The sequence below is a fragment of the Notolabrus celidotus genome, chromosome 3 (assembly GCF_009762535.1).
Source record: "Notolabrus celidotus isolate fNotCel1 chromosome 3, fNotCel1.pri, whole genome shotgun sequence".
Lineage (NCBI taxonomy): Eukaryota > Metazoa > Chordata > Actinopteri > Labriformes > Labridae > Notolabrus > Notolabrus celidotus.
This window is the reverse complement of record NC_048274.1, coordinates 13,217,794-13,243,750: the sequence shown is the minus strand read 5'-3', so window position 1 is coordinate 13,243,750 and position 25,957 is coordinate 13,217,794. Positions and strand designations below refer to the sequence as shown.

At 40.7% G+C, this 25,957-nt stretch overlaps 1 protein-coding gene across 1 annotated transcript; it reads right to left on the bottom strand.

Moving 5' to 3' along the window:
- Positions 1 to 25,957, bottom strand: LOC117810459 (polycystic kidney disease protein 1-like 2). Its single transcript, XM_034680305.1, has 41 exons — positions 25,636 to 25,957; positions 24,858 to 25,016; positions 24,576 to 24,767; positions 24,018 to 24,128; positions 23,414 to 23,561; positions 23,018 to 23,247; positions 22,526 to 22,936; positions 22,307 to 22,434; positions 22,061 to 22,202; positions 21,318 to 21,516; positions 20,568 to 20,679; positions 20,328 to 20,469; positions 19,962 to 20,165; positions 19,358 to 19,500; positions 19,091 to 19,270; positions 18,843 to 18,980; positions 18,191 to 18,337; positions 17,977 to 18,101; positions 17,780 to 17,900; positions 17,497 to 17,625; positions 17,193 to 17,418; positions 16,652 to 16,842; positions 16,320 to 16,550; positions 14,294 to 14,395; positions 13,992 to 14,170; positions 13,745 to 13,891; positions 13,448 to 13,647; positions 12,898 to 13,127; positions 12,599 to 12,815; positions 11,256 to 11,728; positions 10,128 to 10,224; positions 9,903 to 10,043; positions 9,622 to 9,807; positions 9,104 to 9,434; positions 7,722 to 7,855; positions 7,504 to 7,631; positions 7,255 to 7,415; positions 929 to 1,139; positions 724 to 825; positions 513 to 644; positions 1 to 402 (listed from the first exon to the last, which is right to left on the bottom strand). The coding sequence occupies exons 1-41, from the start codon at positions 25,955 to 25,957 to the stop codon at positions 232 to 234; spliced, it is 7,473 nt and encodes a 2,490-aa protein (XP_034536196.1). The 3' UTR covers positions 1 to 231.

Sequence of the window (25,957 nt, the reverse complement as noted above, 5' to 3'; positions counted from 1 at the left end):
TTCACAGAACAAGCATCTATTTATTTATTAAAATATACTACAGCCTAAATACAGTGCATCAGTACTTCACATAAGGGTTATTCTCACTTTCTTTTTGCCTTTTCCTGTAATAGGACAATTATGCAGCAGTTAGAGAGAATGCCAGTAGTTTTTAGATTTGCAACATTCAGTGAAAAGCAACCACAAAGCACATTATGGCAAGCAATTTTTGAATCTGAGTGGAAGAATGTTTCAGCCATCGTGGAAATTCCCAGAAGAAATGGTCGAGAGTCCGTTATTTGAAGCAGATGAAACACCTGGCCCCTCTGTTTGGCCTTCGCCGCCTTGTTTCTTACATTTAACTCCAAACAAACTGCAGATTTTCATCAACATCAGGTCCACAATCTCTTCCTCCTCTGATGGCTGGAGGAAGAATGAGTAATATGCATAAATCAGGGGGGATGCTTCTTTTCTGGTAAGATCACACTTTACATAAACAATAAGACATTTCAGACTCAGCATGGATGAGTTACCTTGTGATGGATCTGCTCTTGACTGAATGCCACCAGAATGACAGAGATGAAGAGGTTCAGCACCACAAAGGTCATGAACACGATGCAGGTGCCGATAAGGAAGGCACCAATCACTGGATTATAATCTAGAACCTAAAGAATCAGAGGGAAGACAGACACTGTGAGAAAGGGCTGCATTTTATGCATGGTATTATAAAAGTGTCTCACAAACCTCTTCGTAGTTAAAGATGCCAAGCTGCAGGCTGATCATCGTCAATGCAGCATCCAGCAGAGTTCGATAGGAGTACAGCTTCCAGCCGTACATCAAGTTAGACTGAAAGTACAGAGTCATCCCTGTGTTAACACCAATCTTTTAAATGTGTGATCTATTTCATTAAGTATACCAATGTTGATGTTAAGTGTGGGAAAATGCTCACAGCGATGGAGTAGGCCAAGAACATGATGGTCATGACCACCAGGAAGCCTGAAATATCAGTCCATGCTCGCTGCAGTGTGGCCGTGATCATGTGCAGCTTCGGGTTCAGTCTCAGCAGGTGCCACAGTTTGACTGTAGCTAAAAGCACCAAGAAGGCAATCAGATACCCAAGCGCTGCATCGGCCTTGGCTGTCTCATGGAAACTAGCATATCTGGAAACACAGTATAAAAAGACAGAGCCTTGTTTTAACTATCTTTTGAAAGGTTTTGCTTAAATTAAGGAGATAATAATTTACTGAGTGATGATTTCTAATGTAATCAGTTCAATTTCTTTTCACTGACTGATTCTCAGAGTAAATATTTATTTCTAGAGGTTAAAAATAGATAATCTTCTGAGGTTATGGTGTGAGATGTCATGATTTTTGACAGTATTTTGCTCTATATTCTGTCAGATAATGCTAACTTTCTTCTAACTGCCCTAGAAACATTTAATAATTGATCGTCAAATATTTCCCTCACATGCTTCTGTGTTAATCTGAGGTTGCCAGATCTCACCTTAATGAATCAGGTTTTAAATCAGTGATTGTTACTATAACATGCTCTTTTTTATTTTTTATTTATGTATTTCTTTTGATCATTTAATTTTTGGGGGCTTTTTCATCTTTTATAGAGAGGAGAGAACAGTGCAGGGTTCCCACGCATCCTGGAAAATCTGGAAAACCTGGAAAACAGTTGACCAGTTTTCCAGTACTGGAAAACACCTGGAAAATGGGAGAAAAAGTAAAATGTCCTGGAAAAGCACATATAGTCCTGGAAATTTATTCCAACATGGCTGCGTGCGACCTGACCCGATTAACAAAACACATCCCCATTCATTGAAAGTTGAGTGCACGCTGTGCTGGAAAAGACAGCGACACTGCACAACTTTTTTCACATCTTTTCTCCTTCACTTCATAATCATGCATTCACAGAAAACAGGGGTATATTGTCTAGTTTTATGGTACATTAACCTTGTAGAGTGCTCTTTTGATTCAAAGAGTCTTATATTTAAGTTATAGCGTGACCAGCGGAGTCGGGCTGATAGCTCAATTACCGTACTCTAGCTCAGTTGTTCTCAAAGTGGGGTCCTGGGACCCCTGGGGGTCCGTGAACCATAGCGTGGGGGTCCGTGAAATAATTTGAATAAATTTCTAATAAATTATAAAATTGTGCTGTGTCATTACAAACAGCATACACCATTGTTATGATACCATTTGGTGGCTCGAAGGGATATGTGAGTTTTGCTACTGTTAATTTTCTGAAAGGGTTTAAGATCAATTACTTGAAAAGTATAAATGCTGTCATGTTGAGTCCACAAGGAATGAAATGACCCTCTGTTTTAAAGGATACAAGTGGTATTTACTTGATTCAAATTGAAGTGTTATCTGTTTATCACTATGGTACAGGTCTGAAGTATTTACATTGATACGTTTTACAATACAAATAGTTCCAAGGGCAACTAAGAGTGCAAATTGTAGTAAGCATGTGCTTTAGTGATGGGAACTTCGGCTCTTTTCAGTGAGCCGTCTCTTTTAACTCGGCTCCCAAAGAAGAGCCGGCTCTTTCGACTCCCGAACGGCTCTTAATTTAGGATCTTTTGTTGCCGTATATTTTACCTTAATTTTGCAAAAACTAATGGTTTGTGTTGAAAACACTTTAAGGTACCGTGTTCTTATGAGCAGCCTTATAATTGCCCAATTTTGTGCATTTCTGTTACAAAACCATTCTCACCCTGATCCTAGGGTTAGGTTACGATTAGGGTTAGGGTTAAGATTAGGGTTAGGGTTAGGATTAGGGTTAGGATTAGGGTTAGGGTTAGGGTTAGGATTAGGGTTAGGATTAGGGTTAGGGTTAGGGTTAGGGTTAGGGTTAGGGTTAGGGTTGAGATTAGGGTTAGGGTTAGGGTTAGGGCTAGGATTAGGGTTAGGGTTAGGGTTAGGGTTAGGGTTCAGATTAGGGTTAGGGTTAGGATTAGGGTTAGGGTTAGGGTTCAGATTAAGGTTAGGGTTGTGATTAGGGTTAGGGTTAAGATTAGGGTTAGGGTTAGGATTAGGGTTAGGATTAGGGTTCAGATTAAGGTTAGGGTTAGGATTAGGGTTAGGGTTAGGGTTAGGATTAGGGTTAGGATTAGGGTTAGGGTTAGGGTTAGGGTTCAGATTAGGGTTAGGGTTGTGATTAGGGATAGGGTTAGGGTTGTGATTAGGGTTAGGGTTAAGATTAGGGTTAGGGTTAGGATTAGGGTTAGGGTTAGGGTTAGGATTAGTGTTAGGATTAGGGTTAGGGTTAGGGTTAGGGTAAGGGTTGAGATTAGGGTTAGGGTTAGGGTTAGGATTAGGGTTAGGGTTAGGGTTCAGATTAGGGTTAGGGTTGTGATTAGGGTTAGGGTTAGGATTAGGGTTAGGGTTAGGGTTCAGATTAAGGTTAGGGTTAGGATTAGGGTTAGGGTTAGGGTTAGGGTTCAGATTAGGGTTGTGATTAGGGTTAGTGTTAGGGTTCAGATTAGGGTTAGGGTTAGGGTTAGGGTTAGGGTTCAGATTAGGGTTAGGGTTAGGGTTCGGATTAGGGTTAGGGTTAGGGTTAGGGTTAGGGTTAGGGTTAGGGTTCAGATTAGGGTTAGGGTTAGGTTTAGGGTTAGGGTTAGGGTTCGGATTAGGGTTAGGGTTAGGGTTAGGGTTCGGATTAGGGTTAGTGTTAGGGTTCAGATTAGGGTTAGGGTTAGGTTTAGGGTTAGGGTTAGGGTTCGGATTAGGGTTAGGGTTAGGGTTAAGGTTAGGGTTAGGGTTAGGTTTAGAATTAGAGTTCAGATTAGGGTTAGGGTTAGGGTTCGGATTAGGGTTAGGGTTAGGGTTCGGATTAGGGATAGGGTTAAGGTTCGGAGTAGGGTTAGGGTTAGGGTTCGGATTAGGGTTACGGTTCGGATTAGGGTTAGGGTTAAGGTTAGGGTTAGGAATAGGGTTAGGGTTAGGGTTAGGGTTAGGATTAGGGTTAGTCTTAGGGTTCGGATTAGGGTTAGGGTTCGGATTAGGGTTAGGGTTAAGGTTAGGGTTAGGAATAGGGTTAGGGTTAGGGTTAGGGTTAGGGTTAGGATTAGGGTTAGTCTTAGGGTTCGGATTAGGGTTAGGGTTAGGGTTAGGATTAGGGTTAGTCTTAGGATTAGGGTTCAGATTAGGGTTAGGGTTAGGGTTCGGATCAGAGTTAGGGTTAAGGTTCGGAGTAGGGTTAGGGTTAGGGTTCGGATTAGGGTTAGGGTTCGGATTAGGGTTAGGTTTAGGGTTAGGTTTAGGGTTAGGGTTCGGATTAGGGTTAGGGTTAGGGTGCGGATTAGGGTTAGGGTTAGGGTTCAGATTAGGGTTAGGTTTAGGGTTAGGGTTCGGATTAGGGTTAGGGTTAGGGTTCGGATTAGGGATAGGGTTAAGGTTCGGAGTAGGGTTAGGGTTAGGGTTCGGATTAGGGTTACGGTTCGGATTAGGGTTAGGGTTAAGGTTAGGGTTAGGAATAGGGTTAGGGTTAGGGTTAGGGTTAGGGTTAGGATTAGGGTTAGTCTTAGGGTTCGGATTAGGGTTAGGGTTAGGGTTAGGATTAGGGTTAGGTTTAGGATTAGGGTTCAGATTAGGGTTAGGGTTAGGGTTCGGATCAGAGTTAGGGTTAAGGTTCGGAGTAGGGTTAGGGTTAGGGTTCGGATTAGGGTTAGGGTTCGGATTAGGGTTAGGCTTAGGGTTAGGTTTAGGGTTAGGGTTCGGATTAGGGTTAGGGTTAGGGTGCGGATTAGGGTTAGGGTTAGGGTTCAGATTAGGGTTAGGTTTAGGGTTAGGGTTCGGATTAGGGTTAGGGTTAGGGTTCGGATTAGGGTTAGGGTTAGGGTTCGGATTAGGGTTAGGGTTCGGATTAGGGTTAGGGTTCGGATTAGGGTCAGGGTTTGGATTAGGGTTATGGTTCGGGTTAGGGTTAGGGTTCGGATTAGGGTTAGGGTTAGGGTTCGGATTAGGGTTACGGTTCGGATTAGGGTTAGGGTTAGGGTTAAGGTTAGGGTTAGGAATAGGGTTAGGGTTAGGGTTAGGGTTAGGGTTAGGGTTAGGATTAGGGTTAGGGTTAGGGTTCGGATTAGGGTTAGGGTTAGGGTTAGGATTAGGGTTAGGTTTAGGATTAGGGTTCAGATTAGGGTTAGGGTTAGGGTTCGGATCAGAGTTAGGGTTAAGGTTCGGAGTAGGGTTAGGGTTAGGGTTCGGATTAGGGTTAGGGTTCGGATTAGGGTTAGGTTTAGGGTTAGGTTTAGGGTTAGGGTTCGGATTAGGGTTAGGGTTAGGGTTCAGATTAGGGTTAGGTTTAGGGTTAGGGTTCGGATTAGGGTTAGGGTTAGGGTTCGGATTAGGGTTAGGGTTAGGGTTCGGATTAGGGTTAGGGTTCGGATTAGGGTCAGGGTTTGGATTAGGGTTATGGTTCGGGTTAGGGTTAGGGTTCGGATTAGGGTCAGGGTTCGGATTAGGGTTAGGGTGCGGGTTAGGGTTCGGATTAGGGTTAGGGTTAGAACCAGTACGAAACTTAAGTAAACAGAACCAGAACCAAACTCATACAAACATAACCAGAACCGAACCAGACCCGAAACAGAACGTACCAGAACTGAACCAGAACCGAAGCGAACCGAACCAGAATCATGCCAGAACCAAACCAGAATCGTGCCAGAACCAAACCAGAACCGAACCAAACTCAACCAGGACCGAACCAGAACCGAACCAGAATGTTCCAGAACTAAACCAGAACCGAACCAGAACTAAACCAGAACCGAACCAGAACCGAACCAAACTCAACCAGAACCGAACCAGAACCGAACCAGAACGTTCCAGAACCGAACCAGAACCGAACCAGAACCGAACCAGAACCGAACCAGAACTAAACCAGAACCGAACCAGAACCGAACCGAACCAGAACCGTGCCAGAACCGTACAAGAACCGAACCAGAACTTAACCAGAATCGAACCAGAACTGAACCAGAACTGAACCCGAACCAGAACCGAACCAGAACCGCACCGAACCAGAACCAGAACCGAACCAGAACCGAACCAGAACTGACCCAGAACTTAACCAGAACTTAACCAGAACCGAACCGAACCGAACCAGAACCGTGCCAGAACCGTACAAGACCGAACCAGAACCGAACCAGAACCAGAACCAAACTCAAGCAAACAGAACCAGAACCAAACTCAAGCAAACTTTATTAATGTCCTCAGGTTGGCATTGAGAAAAATCCGATGCCTCAGCTTGTATGGGCTGATCTGATTTCTCCTCTCAGTGAGTATTTGCCTGGTCTTCAAGAAGACTCTCTCTGAAGGAACAGATGAAGCCACGATACAGAGCCTCCCCTCCATCACCTGTATCTTATATCCTCACATGTGATTGGCTGCATGGCTGCCAAGCTGATCAATCAACACAAAGTTCTGCTGTGAGCAGAGCTGGGGTTGAGCACTGTGAGAAAAAAACGAAAGGGCAAAAAAAACTGTGAGCCGGCTCTCTCTCGATGCGAGCCGGCTCTTCTGATTCATTATAAAGCATCGGCTCTCAGAGCCGCAGCTTTTGATCATGACACATCACTAATGTGCTTAATCTGTGTTACAATTATGAGGGGGTCCTTGGACAATTTTCTCACCTGTAAGGGGTCCCTGGATCCAAAAAGTTTGAGAACCCCTGCTCTAGCTAGTAGGAGTGCAAACTCCCGATAGTGAAAACAAACGGAACAAAAAGAGCGACACAACTGCACAGAAACTCCTAGACTCCTAGACTACATGTCTTTCAATGTAGACTTCCAATGTAGAGGAACATATTAGACTATTTAGGAACTAAATTAGGAACTAAATTTAGACTGTCATACCAGCTTGATCATCAATGAAAATGTCCTGGAAATGTCCTGGAAAATGATCTCTGGAAAAGAGTGGGAACCCTGACAGTGTATAGAGAAGGAAACTGGGAGCGAGGGTGGGGGAATGACATGCAGGAGCTGGGCTGCAGGCTGGAATTAAAACTGGGCTGCCCGCTATATGGGTGTGCAATGTAACCATTAGGCTAAATCCGCATTGATAACCATTACATGCTCTTTTGTAATGGTGTGCTATCTTGCCAAGTCTCCCTTAAAAAAAGATATGTAATCTCAAGAGACATCCTGGTTACATAAAGTTTAGATAAAATATTATTCCAAAGTTATCAGAGCATATTTGAAAAGAGCAAAAGTATTAAAAGTGTTAAAAGTTAAGATAACCCTTTAGCATAAAGCAAGAACTGTACCACATAGCTGCTTACTGATCTCTGTTGTTCTGGTAGTACTCCACGTCCCTTATTCCCAGTAGAGTCCTCTTGATGAAGACGGACAATGCACTCCAGCTGAGGATGATGATCGCCAACTCAAGCAGGTTCCACTTACTCTTAAAATAAGCCCATCTGTGTTGCTTCATCAGCTTTCCCTGTCAGGCAGAGGGTATTTGATGAAGGATGATTTTGGGAACAACTTCTTTTTTAATCTCTACTAATTCATGGTGCAGGAGTTCATACCTGGACAAACATGTAATAGATGACAAAAAGGAAGTAGATGACTTCAGATGCCATGACGAAGATGTGAAGGCCGCCGGTCGCTGGGTAAAGACGCACATTCTGAAGCTCACTGCGAAACTGGAAAGCTCCTGGAAGATAAACACAGAGTTACAGACTGAAACACAATTCTCTTCACGTGTGAACTGTCACAGTGAGTGGGCATGGACTACTGAGTGTACCTATGGCTGTGGTCTCCAGCAAGAGTGTAACAATGCAGAAGAGGTTGACGTTAGCGTTGTACACAGTGAACTCCACAAAGATGGCTTGGGTGTACACGTCAAACCAGGTGTTGTCGTAAAGGTACTGAAGGGTTCTACAAAGAGCAGAACATGGTTAAGTTACAGGAATTAATTATGTTTTACATGTGGAGACATGATGGGCATGATGTGCAATAATCATGAATTCCCTGGTGTATAGGTTATTGCTTCAATAATTTAATTCCAAGGTGTTTAAAGAGTTCTTCTTTGATTTGAGTTCTTAAAGGAAGACAAAGAATATCTGTTTTAATCTGAATTTGAATGAAGCTTTGACTGTACTTTCTTTTTCTTTTTAAGATATTTTTATGGGCCTTTTCACCGTTAATGGACAGTGACAGGAAATGCGAGGAGTAGAGAGTGGGGGAAGATGGTTGAGGCCAGGAGTTGGACCTGAGTCTGCTGTGACGAGGACTATAGCCTCTGTAAATGGGACACACTTAAACCACTAGACCAACGGCGCCCCTAACAATTACTTTCAGCACTGAATAATTGATCTGTTTTTTTTCTATTAAGTTTTCTGAAGGCGTGTATATTTTGTCCTAAGACTAAAAAGTAAACAGTTGATATTTATTGATAGAGTTTCCAAAAAGTTTAGAAGCTGGGACCTAAAAACTTTTTACTTTTTTGTTTGATATTCATTTTATGAATATTATTAGAATTATATTTATATTGATAATAATTACTTATGATTCACACCCAGATTGTAACCATGCCAGATTTGAATCACACTTTTTGTGTTTTTTATGCAGTGTGTGTGTACATAGAAACTTGGTGCAGTTTTATCCGTGCAAGAACTTACCTTACTATCCATTCAAGATAGAGATAAGATATTTGTAATAATTTCTATATTCAATTTAAATATATATATATATATATATATATATATATATATATATATATATATAATATTCAAAAATAAAATAAATAATAAAATTTAACTATTATTTATTTTGTTTTATTTTATTTTATTTCATTTTATAATAATAATAATAATAATAATAATAATAATAATAATCCTCCTCCTCCTCCTTCTTCTTCTTCTTCTTCTTCTTCTTCTTATTATTATTATTATTAAATTATATATATATATATATATATATTTTTTTATTTTTTATTTTTTTTATTGTATTTACATTGTTGTACTCCCCTGTCTGGAGCAGAATAATTTCCCCAGATGGGGATCAATAAAGTTGATCTAATCTGATCTAATCTAATAAATAGTAATTGCAGTCACCAGTCTATCTATAACTTTTTATCATCCCCGTCTCATTCAACTAAGTTTATTCAATTGTTTTGCAGCTTACCTGCTTGAATTTTGTAAATCTGGCCCCAGATCCACCACAAACCCTCCTCCTCTGTAGAGCCTCACGCTGCCCCAGATGGGCAGAACCCTCAGTTTTCCCTGAGACTGGTACGTCCAGGCACTTTCAAGGTTCAGAGTGGAGTTATCTTGCAGGAGGTCACTCCAGCCTGGGGTGTAGGAGCCCATGTCCTCCAGCTCCCATGAGTATGGGGCGTGACAGTCTTTTGATGAGTGCTGCATAGAGGGGGCCACAGTGCAGGAGTCTTTTTGCACCCTCACCTGGCGAAGGCGAGCGCTACCCACCAGCTTAGAGTTTCCATCTGTGATGAATCCTGTGACGAGACGCAGGTATTTGAAGGAAAGAGAACTTTTACAATAAGTCAGTTTTTGCTGGATTATTTTGTTAAATGCATATGTCTTCAATGTTGACATAAGCACAAAAAGTGCACCATTTTCAAAGGGAGTTCATGCAAAGAAGTCATGCGAGTGTGACATCACATAAGTTTACAACATACTGACCTGGGTACTCTCCAAACAGGCTGCTCAGCAGAGTTGTGTTTGCCCAGTCAAACACACCCTGAATGCTCATACTGTCTGAGACCCCTCTGCTGAAGCTCTGTCGAATGTGTTGGGTCAGAAAGTAAGCGTTGGGGTCCCTCTGACCGTACGCCACCAGGAGCAGCATCCACATAAATCCCATGTAGGCTGCGTCAGAAACAGATATCTCACATCAGCATTCAGAATGTGTTATATTGCCTCCAAAGTATCAAAGTATCAAAGTATCAAAGTGATGATCCTACTAAGAATCTCCCTGATGAGGGCAAAGACTCTCTGTTCTTTAATCATGTTGCTCCTCATCCTCTCGATGTCAGTGGGAGGTGGTGGCTGATAGAAACTACAAGTGCTGTCTCTTCTGGCTGCGCGGACCATGTCTGGATCATCTGAGAGAGGGATGTTATATACTCACTCTTTTTTATCCGACACAAATTATAGAAGGAAAATAGGAACCAAGAACGAAACAATACCTGTGTTTCCGAGACTATCATCTATCTGAGGCTCTCCATACTCCTCCTGGTCAACTTTCTTTAGAACCAGAGCAAAGAACGCAGCAAACCCCAGAACCTGTGACAGAAGATTTTCAGGTTTCATTACAGGAGGACCTTATGTCAATCCATATATTACAAATACAATACATACTGTATGTGGAGAGACGTGAAAGCATGTTTTGAAATATTCTAGATTTAAAAAATGTAACCAGTTAAATTATTTTATTATTTTAATTCAATTATTTTAGCCTCTAAAATGTATTTTATCAAAGACCTAATCTGGCTTGCTTTCTAAATTTTACTTGGCCCTTTTTTTCGTTCATATTTTTATCATCTTATGTGTCACAACTTGCTTTTGTTATGATTTGTTTATTGTTCTCCCTCTGTTATTTGTAGTCTTTTACCCTGTGTTTCATGTCTTGTTTTCTTTATTCCTTATGTATGTATTTTCTCTTGTGCTTCTTAGTTCAGTCTCATGTGCTTCCTGTTTTATTTTGAATTACTTGTTCCTTCTGTCTGATTGCCCCTGTCAATATTTAATCTCTGAGTTTCCTCCCTTCTGTGTCAGTCATCTTCCCTGAGAATGTATACCCTGCATATTCTAGTATTCTCCAGTGTTTCTTCTGTGGTTTCTGTTTGAAGTAAATTTTGTTTTGACTTGGTTTTGGTTGATCAAATACTTTTTTATTAGCCTGCACTCTGGGTCCTCTTCCTTTTGTTTCCCTTAAACGTGACATTATGAGGTTTGATTTGTTTGTTTATTTCAGTGTAATATCTAGTTATTTTAGAATATGTTGAGTTCATTATTTGGCCTTCTAAGAGGCACTTTGAGGCCGTTGCTCAGGGACTTGCTCTGTTAACAAAGCTTTTAAAGAAACTCTGAGACTCTATTGGGCCTTATTATAAGAGGTAAAATGAGTTTGCATATATGGCACTAGCTGAACTATTTAATCTCTATGCAAACAGATACGCTTTTATCAAAAAGAAATCTTGAAAGAAACTGAAAAAGAAAAATCTTAAGACCACTTTGTGAAATCTTATCTATCAATTGTAAAGTTCCCAGTCTGTAACTTCTGTCTGTAACTTCTAGCCATGAACTGTTTTCACCTTCAGAGGTTGAGTGATGAAGAGGCTTTCAACGAAGGAGACCACCATGGAGATCAGCCAGCTAATGGAGCGGTCTTTCCCGTACGTCAGCCCGTACATCATGGTGAAGTATCCCGACACACAGCTGGTTGCAATCACCAGCATCCAGCCGACAAACACAAACCACCATGGCAGCCCGCCTTGGCAGCACTTCTTGCTGGATTTTCCATCCTCAGTCTCTTCAGGACTGGGACTGCGGTCCAGCTGTTCTCCTTCCAGGCTTGACGAGGGGAGGTGGAACTCCAGGAGACCCTTCATCCCCTGAACTTGCTGGAGGGCTCGGTTATAGCTGCCTGGATTTGGGAAACGAGAAGGTCCCAGCATATCCAGCTCTTTCTCAACATGTCGCAGCTGCCTGTATAGGTACCTGCTGTTGGTGGTCTTCCTCTGAGCATCATCAGAGGTCTTCTCTGGGCTGCTCCATCCAATGTTCTCTGTACACAAAATATGGTCACGTCACGTCCATTACACTGACATTTACACAAAGAAACAACTTCTAAGTGATCCTCCTCATTCAGGACTTCTTTAACAAGAGGAACAAAACAAGATATATCTCCTGAGCGTGTTTTAATCAAGAGGCTTTTATTCTTTTTTAGGCAGTATTACTGGTAGGATTCTATGATTGTATAATTATATTTTATATTTTTATGTTTCTGATTTTTTTAATGTTTTCAGTTTTAATGTTTTGTTGTTTTTTACTCTTCAAATATTATTTTATTGCCTTTTATTTGTCTTCCTCACATTTCTCTTTTATTGTCTTTTAGTTTATTTCTTATTTGTAAAGCACTTTTAACCCTGTTTTGAAAAGTGCAATATAAATAAAGATTATTATAATTATAAAGGAACATCATTCCTAAGCAGAGTCAATAACAACAATATGTCATTATTTTTAAATCTTTGCATAAGAGATAATGAGAAATCAAGCCAGATCCATGAGGAAAACATGCAAGACAAAAGTAAATTCTGCAAAGCAAAATGAAGTCTTGAGTAAAGATTTTTTTTTTTATAATTTTAGATATATTAAAGGATTAATTTTTACATTTCTAGGTACCTTATTTTTACTGTATAAAATTGAGAATTTGATATTTAATTCATATTTAATTTAACACTTTTTAAAATTTTGTTGCCATGTAAAGCATTTTGTAACATATTTTTGAAAAGTGCTCTATAAATAAAATTATTATTATTATTATTATTATTATTATTATTGCCCTTTCTGAGTCTGGTGCTACTAGAGGGCCAGGCCAATAAAAAACAGAAACACAAATAATGAAGAGCATTGTAAAAGCTTTGTTGCCGTTCACCTTGGAGATTGACTGCACCCAAACTGAGGATCATGGAGCGATCATTCTTGACACTGTCCGTGTAAAAGTCTCCAGCCGCCCTGTTCTGCTGTCTGATAATGTCCTCCACCAGAGACAGCAGAGTGTTGATGTCCACCTGCTGACCGAGCCGGAGCTGCAGATCAGGCAGCGGACTCTTCATGGCCTTAGAGAGAGACTGAGCAATCCTCTTAATATCCTGAAGAAAAAAACAACATCAGGTACTTCATACACATAGAGCAGAAAATCATCATCACTGTGCAGGGTAACCATGTCCTCACTTTGATCACAGTGTCTGGTGTGATGTCCTTCAGCTCTTTCTGAGGGGAAGAGGTCTGTGAGGGACACACCCGACCAGTCTTCGCCTGTTTGGATGCGTCTGTTTTGGCAGCCTTCTTCTCTCGAGGCCGAGTGTTTCTGAAGATGCTCACAATGAGGAGATTGATGGGAAACATGATGATTGAACTTTGAATTCCAATCATTACTTGTTGCCAGGTGAACTCAATGTGACCTGCAAAGTGAATAAAATTTAAAGGTATGTGATCGAGGAATATGAATAAGAGATTACACAACCAAAAATAATTGTCTCCTTATGAAACCTTCAGCTCTACTGCCTCAGTTAAACTTTCTCTGCCTCGGGTCATTGTCATGATAAAACATGTTTAGAAGCTGGAGAAACTCTTGTCAGCATGAAGTTGTTTTGAGTTGTCATGAATGTGTTCTGTTTGATCTTGGGAGGATTTGAATAACTGATTCAAAATGTCTCCACTAAAAAAATGTAAATCTTAACATGGCATTCTGTGGATGGAAGAAACTTCAAAACTTAATTACCCAGGTCCATGGTCTGCTCAGAAGGGTCAGTAGGGATGCCCCAAAACATGATGCTGGTCAGCATGGTGCACAGCAGAAGGGAAAAACAGCAGGATACTCGCTGCACACGAGTGAAAGTGCTGCACGGAGGCCGACTGATCACTGAGAACCAGATGTGACCGTCACGGAAATCCTTAGCTGTCTTCATGAAGAACAGGTTACTAGGAAGTATTTAGAAAATTGGATTTAAGAGAAATACAGCATCTTTAATGACACATAAATAATCCACATCCCCTGGTATAGTGTTTTTGTGCTCACCTGAACCTCTTCAGATCCATCTCTGTGGCTACTGGAAAGACTTTGTCAAGAGTGCAGTCTCCCACGTCTACAGCCAGCCAGGAACTACATAGGAAGTGCCATTTCTGACCACTCTCCAGATCCTGTACCATGACTTTGTTCACATACCTGTATTAAAAAAATCAACAGTTATCTTCTGTGCTTATAGTAGCAGTAAAAGCTAGTGTTGTGAGGCATTATGGTGTGGCCTTCAGCCCCACACTCATACCATGCAGGTTGCGCTCCTGAGTTGTCGTGCCACAGCCTGACGCTCTGCAGCTCACCGAGGGAGAAGTGTGTTGTCATCAGAAACATGTCCACCCCACCCCGCTCAAACACCGGCTTCTCAGAGTCTGTCAGGTGGTGAGGCTCGCTTTCTCCCTCTGTGCCCTGCAGAGTTATTGCCACCTGAAACAGATAACGGGGAGACCAGGATGCACAGAGAGTGTCAGCATCATAACTGCTAAACAGAAGCAGCACTCAGTGTTTGTTTCTGTGACTCTATCAGAGCTTTATACATAACCCACTGACCTGAGAGGAGGTGGATGCACCATGCCGGTGCCCTGTGCTCACGTTCAGAATGTAACGATACTCAGCTAAGGGGTCATTATCCTCCAGTACTGTTATCTTCACCTACAAGTGAAAGTCAAGACACAGTGTCAGAGATTTTGTTTTCAGAGCATGCAAATTCAATGACTAAAGGTGACTGCGGTGAAGCCAAGTGTCAAATATCAGACAAAAGAAAACAATGAAAGGCGTTTAAACATGGAGCAGTGAGGATATACACTGCGTGCACAATTATTAGGCACGTGAGTATTTTTGTGAATATGTTAAAAACTATGTTAACAGTCGTTTTCAAATTTGTCAAGAAGTCAGATAGTGAATATATTTCTTCAACTGTGTGGTTAAAATGATGCTTTTCAAAGTACGTTGGCTGTATTTTTAAATAAATGCAGAATCTGCAGAAATGAGCGTGCCAAATTATTATGCAAGTTGGTGATAAGAGCATATAACTTGTGAAAATTAAGAACTAGGCACCATTTTAAACGTTCTGTTGATTGAAAATAATAATATTTACTACAACTGTATTCAAACTTCAACAAAAACAACAGTTTTCTTTACATTTGTATACAAAATAAAACTGTTAATGTCTTTGAAACATTTCAAATCTAAAGTGTTTCTCAAATGTCCAATATAACCTCCTTTTCTTTCTGTGAGGGTCAGAGGTCACTGGTAAACTGATTTAGTGAGGTTTCTGATCACCTTTCTGCTGACTCTGTGAGCTGCACCTTGTACATGTCTTAGCAATGCATCCTTGGACTGCCTACAAGTGGTCGAAAATGCTGCTGCTAAACTGTTGACGAAACCAAGGAGATCTCATGTTACACCGATCCTCATTTCTATGCACTGGCTTCCAGTTAAATGCAGGATCCAGTTTAAAATCCTTGTTATTGTATACTGAGAGCTCCAGTCTACATTAGGGAGCTGCTGAAACCTTATAACTCCAGCAGGACTCTGAGGTCCTCTGATCAGGACTTACTGGTTGTGCCTCGTACCAGGTTAAAAACTAAAGGAGACTGTGCTTTCCAGGTTGTTGGTCCTAAACTCTGGAACAGTCTCCCTCTGGAACTGAGAACTGTGGACACTGTTGACAGGTTCAAAAAGCAGTTGAAGACCTATCTGTTTAGACTTGCCTTTGTTTAATCTGTCTGTTTTTATGTCATGTTTTTCTATGTATTTGCAATCTCTGTTTTGCCTTTTAATGTTTTTCTATTGTTGTTGTAGTTGTAAAGCACCTTGTGACCTCTGTTCTTGAGAGGTGCTCTATAAATAAATCTTACTTACCTACCTACCTACCTACCTACCTACTTACTTACTTACTTACTTACTTACTTACTTACTTACTTACTTACTTACTTACTTACTTACTTACTTACTTACTTACTTACTTACTTACTTACTTACTTACTTACTTACTTACTTACTACTTTAAATATAACAAAACATACAAGGAGATAATCCGGATCTGATGCTTTAGGTAAACTACAAAACTTCTAATATGAAACTTTTTACAATTGCCTACATACCAATTTGTATGTATGTATTTATTTATTTATTTATATTAAATACAATCTAACATAACCACACCATAATCACACCATATCATCTTATCACTACTGAATAACATTTGCTTACTGCCTGTAATTACAACTATTTACACCTTGTGTAACACTTGTATACCTATACATTTGAATTTAATTAAACTATTTTATATTTTACTTTTACTGTATTCAAATGTATTCTCTATTTGCATTATATTATTCCTGTACTACTCTTGAAAATGTGTCTGTGTTGCTGAAACAACCGAATTTCCCCTCGGGGATCAATAAAGTATGATCTTATTTTATCTTATCTTATCTTAGGTCTCACAAGCAACGTTTTTAAAGGAGGTTCAGCTGATATTTTTGTATCGGGCAGTAAAGTTTGAACTTCACCTCCTAAGAAGGCTTTGACATTTCAAATAATCATCATAGTGCGAGTCTTCACTGAGAATAACCTTGGCTGAGTCCTGGATGTCTTTCCTTCGTGCCCACACAACCACCAGGAAATAAGCAGCAAAGATGGCGCCAACAAAACACACCACCACAGGATTGTTTGAGAATGTAGAAAAAAGTTCCGCAGTGCGTGAAACGTCCACCAGGTTTGGCATGACGAAGAAAGAGCTGCCGAAGAAAGTCAAGTGGTTACAGAGGCACTGAGTGACAAGCGGCGTGGTGAGGGGCCCAACCTGCAGAAAAATCACAAGAGAGGCAGCCGCTCAAACTTCACAGCATGCTTTTTGAAACATGTTGATGCAGCTGCTGTGGATGTGTGGTTTTATTAACTCACCCTGCAGCCATCCTCACTCCAAGTAGACCCAGTTTCGTTCCAGTATTTACACTGAGCAGCAATGGAAACAACACTGACTGTAGCATTGATGGATCTGACCCCTGGCTCTACGATGGGCTTCATGACAAGGTAATGAACTCCAACATCTCCTGTCCTGTCTTTAGGACTCAGCACCCAGGTGTATTTCTCCTCTGTGGTAAAGCCAGACATAAGTTCATGTGTAGGATGTGTAGAAAATATCTCAATGTGAGATTGTGGGATCATTTTGTTATGTTAATGGAAAACAAACAAGCTGTAACGCAGACTATTGACTGAAATTTTACCAAAAAGCAACAAAAGGATGATGCATTTGCAAGGGATTCTGCAGGTCACCATCGCATGATCATTCAACAGACCTATACGTAACGAGCCGGTCAATATATCAATCCCTGAGAACCAGTACACAACAGTTCACTCTTTCCTCTCTGTTCAGTGTAGTCTAAATTTAGCTTTCAGCCATTACATGTATGCTACATAAAGTTGAACTGGTAGTTTAGTTTACCTTCTTTAGAATTCTCCAGTGGGATTTGAGTCTTGGCAACATAATTCTCACTATTTGGATAATCTTTGTATCCCAGGAATAGCATGAAGGAGATGTCTTCAGATGGCTCCATTTTCAGCACCAGTGTTACATCCGGCGAGGGGACATCAATTATTAATGTGCTGAAATTGGCAAGGTCCAGGACTGTGCTGTTCTGCTGCCCGACATCCAGCCTTGGTAAGAGAATCTGAAAAGCCAGAGAAGATACTGTTCTGCAAACTTTCCAAAGTAAAGTAATTAAAAGTTTCTCTGAGGCAAATGTTACCTCGATCTCTTCAGGTAAGTTTTCCACAGGAATGACGGAGCCGTTCATTCTGGTGAGGGAGACAGATCCTACTGTTCCTGTGATGTTGTCATCCTTCCAAGAGTATGGGTTTGTCTCGAAACTCATCATCTAGAAGAAAGTACATTTAGCTGTAGATGATATAATTTTCACCAAATTTGAATTTCTCCTTTGTCTCCTGTTGCATATTTAAATGTAATTACTGCACACAGAGCAGAAGCGCTAACAACTATTTCCCTTCTTAACTGTTCAACAGCAGACTCACTCTGACATCCACTGGCTCCTCTGGAGAGAGAATATGAGCAGGCAGCGTTGGGAAGGAGAACCTGGAGGAGCTGTTCTTCTGGACATTTATATCCTGCGCCTGCATGTTTCCTGGAGACACTCTGAAGGAAGCAGAACCAGAATGATCTTAGCGGCAAACCCAAGTTCATTCCTAAGTACAAGGTCATGATCTCTTACCTGTTGACGTACACACTGATGTGACCAGAATCAATGATGGCAGGTTCTCCATTCAGCTTCCTCTTATTCAGCAGAGCACTCTGAACATTGCTTATTCCAGTAAGAAGAAAATCTGAGACTTTTCTCTGAGGAAATATATCACATCTTGATTATATCGTGACAGAGGTCTGAAGACAAACACATTTGGTTACACGAGCATCTGTTTTGTGCTTACATTTGATGAAACATTCAGAATATTACTGGCTGCTTCAACTATGGGAGCAGCTGCCTGCACAACTTCTCCATCATCACCACCGTCCTCATTTTCACTGAGAGAGTTGAGGGAGGAGCTGAGGTCTACTAACAATGAGCCAGCTTCTTCCTGGAGAAGAAAAAAACAAGAGAGAGTTTAAGAGTTCATCTTTTTACATTTTTCAAAGCAGCAGCTGAACATGTTTGACACTAACAGCATTTGATTTAAAGAATTACTCAAGGTTTTGGCCTAAAGAGACTGTTTTAAATGGTCTGGTGTTCAAATAGATGAAATACTGCTCTGAATTGTACTACAACACAAACAGGCCTTCACAGACTTGGTGCATGAAAAGTTTCCAGTTTTCTTGATGTTTTTTGATGATGAGTCAGACTTAAGCCTTCATGTGCAATGGCTTTAAAGGATGAAGCTTGCAAACTTAAAATATCTTGAGTTTTATGCTGTTATTTATTGGTGTTTACATTTTGAATTGATCCATTAGTATTGCCTCTTAACGAAGGGGTTTCTATTCTAAATTTTCCTGCATGTCATTAGAATTGGCTCATTTGCAGATTTTATTTCAAATGTTTCTTCTTCAAATATACTAATTTTGCTGTATTGATTTACTGTGCAGTACCTGAGCAACGGGACTGAGTTCGTCTGGGCGCTGGGTCAGTCCAGCCACAGCTCTGGCCGTCACTTGCACCCCCTGTGTCGTGTTGCTGGGTGTGTCCATGAGCACTCTATTCATTTTGTTCAACATCTGCTCTCTGAGCTGAAAGAGAGGGAAGCACAGATTAACCATAAGTTTCTCTCCAATCATCCACCACAAGGATAACTCCAAGGATAATATTCTACAAGCCTCTCTCAGCATCATTCTGTTACCTTCCTCCTTTCTTCTATCTGTTCATGGACAGACTCTGAATTCAGCATATCAGAAACCGAGGTGAATATCTGTCCCAGAGCCTCACCGGAGAGCACACCCTGCTGCTCCAGCTGACTCACAGAGTCCTTCACTGCAGATGTGAGAGCCTCCACCGAGGAGCTGGAGCTGCTTTTCAGGACCTTCAGGAACATACAAAGTCTCTCAATAACACTTAACACTAAGATTTGAATTTTCTAATTTCTTTTAGATATATGTATATGACAAACCTGAGCCAAGACAGTTGTGGTGGCTTTCTCATCTCCACTTTGCACGGTCACAATAACAGACAAACTGTGGTTGTTGTTCTTATCTCCGAGAGGCAGGAAGACAGATTTCACCTTGTTGGTGTTACTGCAGCGCAGATGTTTGCCTTTAAGACAAAAGAGAATGTAATCGAGCTGCTTTTACAAGCTATGATCATTTATCTGTACACATGCTGCTATATGACCAAATTAGCAACAGACACTCATTTGTTCAAGCAAAGCATGTTATTTCATAGAGAAGTCAACTTTCTCCCTGAAAAAGATGAATATAAAACTAGAATCCTGGTGCTAAACTCAGCATTCTTTACTCTGCAGACTTTAAAGAGAGTTAATACAAAAAGACACATTTCTGAAAAGTCAGAACTTTACATCTCAGTCAAATAAAATTCAAAACCTTCATCTACTGGGACACTTATGCATTACATGATTACATTCGATGCTGAATAAACCTGCTGTTATTTCAACCTTAACTGCCTGACCTGCCTTTTTTGTCCTCTTCCCCCTGCTCCCCTTTCTTGCTCTCTTTCTCCTTTGTATCAGATCTTATCAAGTTATCTTTAAGTCTCACCTGTGTCTGTTTTGAAGCAATAAACGCAGCCCTTAGAGCAGAAAGAACTTGTTTCACAATTAATGTCAAAAGCATCAAGGACTGTTCCTGATAGAGGAGAGATGCTACACGAGGGGGTGGCGGTGGTGGGGTTTTCCGGTGGTTCAGTCGGATCAGGGCCTGGTATTGGTAGAGTGAAGTTTGCAAAACCCAGCTGCTCTTTGCCTGTTAGATAAAGAAATATAAGATTGTTTAAAGTGAGAAGTAGGAACAACTTTATTGAGCTGAGAAAGCAAAATGTAGTTAGGGGAAGGTATTGTTTTTAAAATGGCCTTTCAACAACAACACCAACATTCATGGTTAAGTGTATGGGATAAAAAAACGCACCATAAACAATCACACTGATGTTCTGCATGTGGTCTCTGGAAGTCTTTAGATGTTTGCTCTGAACCACATACTCAGTATTACCGTCCTGCTCCTCTATAGGCGGCCCTGTTCCTGCTTTGGAGTAACATTTTTTGAGGTTGCCCTGGTAGAAAGAAATATCATAAATTACTGTTTGAATTACAAATTCATCTGTTGAGGCATAATGATAAGAATAAGCCAAAAGTATTAGACCAGACTTACCTTCAAAGGTTTGGGGTCCACAATATACCAAACTACCTCTGGGCAAGTCGTCCCACAGCTCAGTTTAAGCTTTACATTGTCCTCCACATTTATTGAAGCGCAATTCTCACAACTGTAAGAGTTAAAGTAAATACATTAGAAATGTGATAAGCAGTATGCTGCTACTTACAGTATCTAAATATAAGCGTTCTCAATTCTAGGTCCAAAACTTTTATAGTAATCAAGCTGTCTTTCAAAGCATGTGAAGCTCTACAGTAAATCAACTCCTGCCCCTTCCCTATAAATATGAGCAAATACATATATTACTGTTAAATCACAAGTCTGTCAGTCCCTGCATCACAACATGCCTTCCTACTACTCCCACCAAGTCTATATAACTTCACCCTGTAGGCTTCAGTCTCCCTCTTTCCCCTTCAAACTGCACCAGGCACACAAAGAGACATCAGACGTGAGTGCAAACGGACTCCATGAACCTCACTATTTACCTTACTATTTACTTTTCTGTTGATTTATGCTAGATACCCGAGTTTAAGTTATTGAAAGATTGATACTGGATTGAGGATGCATTGATGGTGTAAATTAAATTAGAAACATATTGACAATTAACATAATTATGAGCCTTTTTGAATATTTAGATTTGTAATATTTTCCTGTTGCTTTCGTTTAAACTGAATCATCCACATTCATCCAGAGACTAAATTTAAGAAGTTGGATATATTGTTTTTTCAATTAAGAATGGTCTCCTTTTACCTGATGGTGACGCTTGTGAATTTCTTTGGAGTTACAGTGATGCATGTTGAAGCTGAAGCCAGGTCGACCCCTTTCCTGAACCAGGCTGGCCTGCTCACAGTCAACACGTATTTCAAAACATCAAATGGATTTGGGAGGCAATCCTTTTCAATGACATGAGTTTCATCCTTTGTTTTGCTTCTGCATTTGCAGTTTCCTCCTGAACAGACAGAAGCAGAAAGAACTTAATATTAGCACTATTAACAACAGAGAGATTAAAGTTATGTTTTTGCGTAAAGTATCAAGAATCACAGAATAAAAGTGGAAGTTGGACACTGCTGAGGATAAATTGTGTCTGCAAGCTCATCTTCTGCGACCAAATGAAAAATAGACGAGTGTCCGGACAGCCAGAGATAGTAATAATGTTAAAGTGTGGAGAGGGGAATTAAGTTTGTTTGGACTTAGGGAGATGGCTGGATGAGGAGATGGCCAAAGACAGTTGCGCACAAACAATTCAAAAGTGGATACTGTTGAAAACCTGTTTAGAAGCTGCTAAAAAAGCAGGTTTGATGTGTTCAGTGTCAGACAAGTAAGACACTAAAAAAAAATGATGCATAGTTTGCATGAAAATGTTCTTTCTGTAAAGAACACTAACTTATTAGTCTTGCTGTTCTTTTTCAGTTTTAGTCATTCTCTGCAATTTCTTGTATTGTTTAAACCTGCCATAAAACAACTCATAATGCTTGTGTTGTTGTTTTACTTACTACATTTCCATTTGAATGTGAGTCCTTTGCTGGGTAATGATTCAGTTCCAGATACACTCAGTGTGACACTCTGATTGTAATCAACCAAGGAGTCTGGGGTCTTAACAATTTTCAAGTCGACAGATTCCTCAGCACTCTCATTCTGAAGATGAAAACAAAGTCATGGTGCTGTCACAGAAGCAGGAACAAATCTTTATATATTTTGAATAAAGTTCAGTAAAAAAGGTGATGAAGTGTGCTACATACTCTGTCACCGTATGTGTCTGGTGAAAGGTCAGAGTAGTTCTGGCAGGCTTGACGGATGTTCTCCAAATCCACGTCCATATTTGCAACAGAAAGAGCGTTCATGGCTCGTACATTTATCTTCAACAATCCTTTACAAAAAAAGTTATATTTAGGAGTATTAAGCACATGTACTACTTACTACAGATGACTGTTTTCACATGCAGCCAGAGCTCCACGTACCTTCAAGCGGGTCAGAGAATGTAAAAGCTTGTAGGCTGGAGTTAAGCACGTCTCTTGTCTCAGAGATGTTATCCTTGGCTCCAGTCAGAGTGAAGAGCAGCTCTGCAGGGGCTCCTCGCTCCAATGAAACACCAATAATGAGATCAGGGGAGTCTGGACACACATCTTCCCTGACCATCACGGAGGCCTGAAGGCCTTCAACAGGCTCCAGCAGACACAGCTCCATATGGGAGGACATTGTTTGTGCTGTGACTTTGTTTGAGGCAATCAGAGTCAGGTTGTTGCAGCCAAGTCTAAGCCTCTCTACCACCTCTCTGCTCAGTGTCAAGTTGTGGGGTGTGATCCCTCTTTCTACAGACAGGTTTGCGACCACGTGATCCTCACGTTGAATTTTGTAGGAGACATTTGTACCTATTTACAGAGAAAGGATTGCATTACTGTTTTGGTGCTGTTTGGAGGCATTAATCCTCTGTAGTGTTGAGACTCACTCACCTGCCTCCACAACAACCTGGATCCAAACAGGCTGACCTTGAATTGCGTTGCATTTAGCACCATCTGTTGACATATTTCTGCTATAACACTTAATGATGCCAAACTCTCCAACAGGCTCCTGTATGGTTATGGCTTTCTGAGCTGTAACGTGCCAGTCACTGGTGGTGCACTCCACTCCGACCATGAAAACACCAGGCTGCTTGTATTTGTGCATCACAGTGCTCTCCATCCTGTGAGACAGTCAAGTAGAAAAGAAGCTTATAAACATATCTATCTATCTATCTATCTATCTATCTATCTATCTATCTATCTATCTATCTATCTATCTATCTATCTATCTATCTATCTATCTATCTATCTATCTATCTATCTATCTAAATGCAAAGTCTTGCTCACTCCTCTGGGCTGTATGGATCGATGGTGTGGCCGTCTCCAGCGTTCACTGTGCATGTGAGGTTTCCCTGAAAAGGATGAAGGAGCCACTTCACAGTGAAGGAAACATCCTCTGAGACAGCAGCCAGCTTTTTCATGGACAGGTGGAGTCCTGAGAGGGAAACAGACCATGAAAACATTGCTTTAGTGTTTTTAAACAGTAAAATACTCCCATCTTTTGTTATAATAAAGGTGATCTAATTTCACTCCACTAGTTGCAGAATGGAGGAAAAAAATGACTATGTTTAAAGTAAACTTCCAAGATGAGCTGAAGGGGCTACAGGAGTTGAAAAGTAAAGGACAAGAAATGTAATTTAATCTTAAAAGGAGAGCACAAGACATACAATACATGGTCTGAGGTTGAAGCCGCAACTTTAACTAAGTCCAAACTAGCATTGATAAAACTCTGTAAAGCAATATATCAATAAATGTGCACAGCTAAAGTTATATAATCTGATAATACAATCTGTTCTGTTTAATAATAATAATGATCAACAGTACTATTTCAGAGAGAATGCATTTATGTTTGTGTTTAGAATGGAAGTGAAGGACAAAATGTGTATCTAACCATCTTTGCAGTGGTACTCCACAGACAGGTAACTCCTCAGCATGGGACAAGGTTCACCAGAAGAGCTCACATCCACCGGAGCCTGGCAAGCCTGCAGTCCATGACAATGACCTGGAATTACATAATGACCAAGAAAACATTGCAGTTTTATATTTATATTATTATTTCAAACGAGAATATTGTTTAAGTGGGTTTGTAATGGATGACACTGTTCAACCATCATTCATTCAAGTTTCTGTTTCCTTTTAACAAGCTGGTCTATTAATTATTTTAATAAATTATTAACAATAAGGAGAAAGCCAAACAGATAAAGTAAACCTATTTACAAGTTAATCACAAAAACAAAAAAATAACTTGTGCTAAATTTACATTTTTTTAATGAGCCGTTAAAAAACAAAGCCAAACTTGTTTAAACATATGTTTTATCATCTATACCAAAGAACAAGAAAACATGGTATGTCAATAATTCTTCATGTCATCGAGCAGTAACCAGACCCGTTAAACACATCCTGGTTCTCAACACTCTACATGTCATGTTACTGAACAACGACATCATACCTGATACAGAATCTGTCACATCGACCCAGCTGCACTCCTCCTGGGTGGATGTAGGTGTGGCTGTGGCGTGTTTGGACCGACAATAGTGAATAGTTTTCCGACCGTAGAAGCTGTCATCTACCTCTATGACCTGACCTGAGCCACACTGCAGTGTTGCATTTTGGCCGTCACATGCAATTGATTTCCCAGATTCTGCAAAAAAATATAACAGTCACTAAAGAGGGGAAGCCAAAATAAGAGTGTTGATTTATGTAGTGCACATTGCAAACATTCAGTGCATACCAAACTGGCAAACGAAGCTCAGCTCCTGGCTACAGTTCCCTGTGGCTTCCCACTGGAAGCCTGAATGTTTCTGGATATGTCCACAGGCTGCTTGTGCATCAGGCAATTTCACCCAGTTATTATAGCTGACATCTGAGCCGTCGAGCCAAGCCAGGGAACCTGAGAGATTACAACATATTATTCCATTTAGTTTCCCACCTTTATTTAGAATGTTACGATTAAGGTATGTTACCACTACAGACGTAGCAGTGAGACAGGGTCTTCTTTTTACTAATCTCCTCTTCCTGGTTAACATATTGTTTAGGAACATTTCAGGGATCATAAAACAACAAAGCAACTCACTGAGCTAGTGATAAGGTGAATGGACGTTTTCTATGCACAAGGCAATAAACACACATTTGTAAATCAGGCTGCTTGACAACAAGCTTTTTGAAAAGGTCAAATGAATGTGAACTGTATCTCATTCTCCAGGTGCTTGAGAGAGATATCCAGATGTGCCAGTCTTCTAAATGTTGGTCAACAGACACATCACAGATATTTACAATGGGCATGCAAGCTGCTTACTGAGATAGCAGCTGAGGCTGTGGTCATTATTAAAGAATCTACTGTTTGATGGATGGATCCAAGTTGTTGTTCATTCATGCAGAAAAGTACTTAGACTCTAAGTTTCTGATATGGTAGGTTTATGAGGAATTAACAGACTATTATGGCAAAAATATAAATCCCATTAAGGCCAATGTAAGTCATGCAGTATCTGTTCTGTCCCTTGTTTTCTCACCCTCAGTTGAAGCAGAGTCGAGTGTGAGGTTTGGAGCTGCAGGTGCGAGCCCAAGCCACCAGTCCTTCTCCTGCTCCAGGTGCTTCTGGAGGAACTGCTGGATTTCATCATTCAGAATAAAAGCTAGGTGTCCTCCGCCTTGCTCACACCATCCTTGGGCACTAAGGAAGGATCGCTGTAGAACCACAAACTCGTAGCAAGAGCCATCAAAAGCTTCCTGGTGTTTGGGGCAAGAGAGACCCTTTGCATCCTCCTCAGCAAAACAAGCCCAGCTGAGGGAGAGAACCAACAGAGTCAGTGTGGGTAGAGTGGTGCCTCCCAT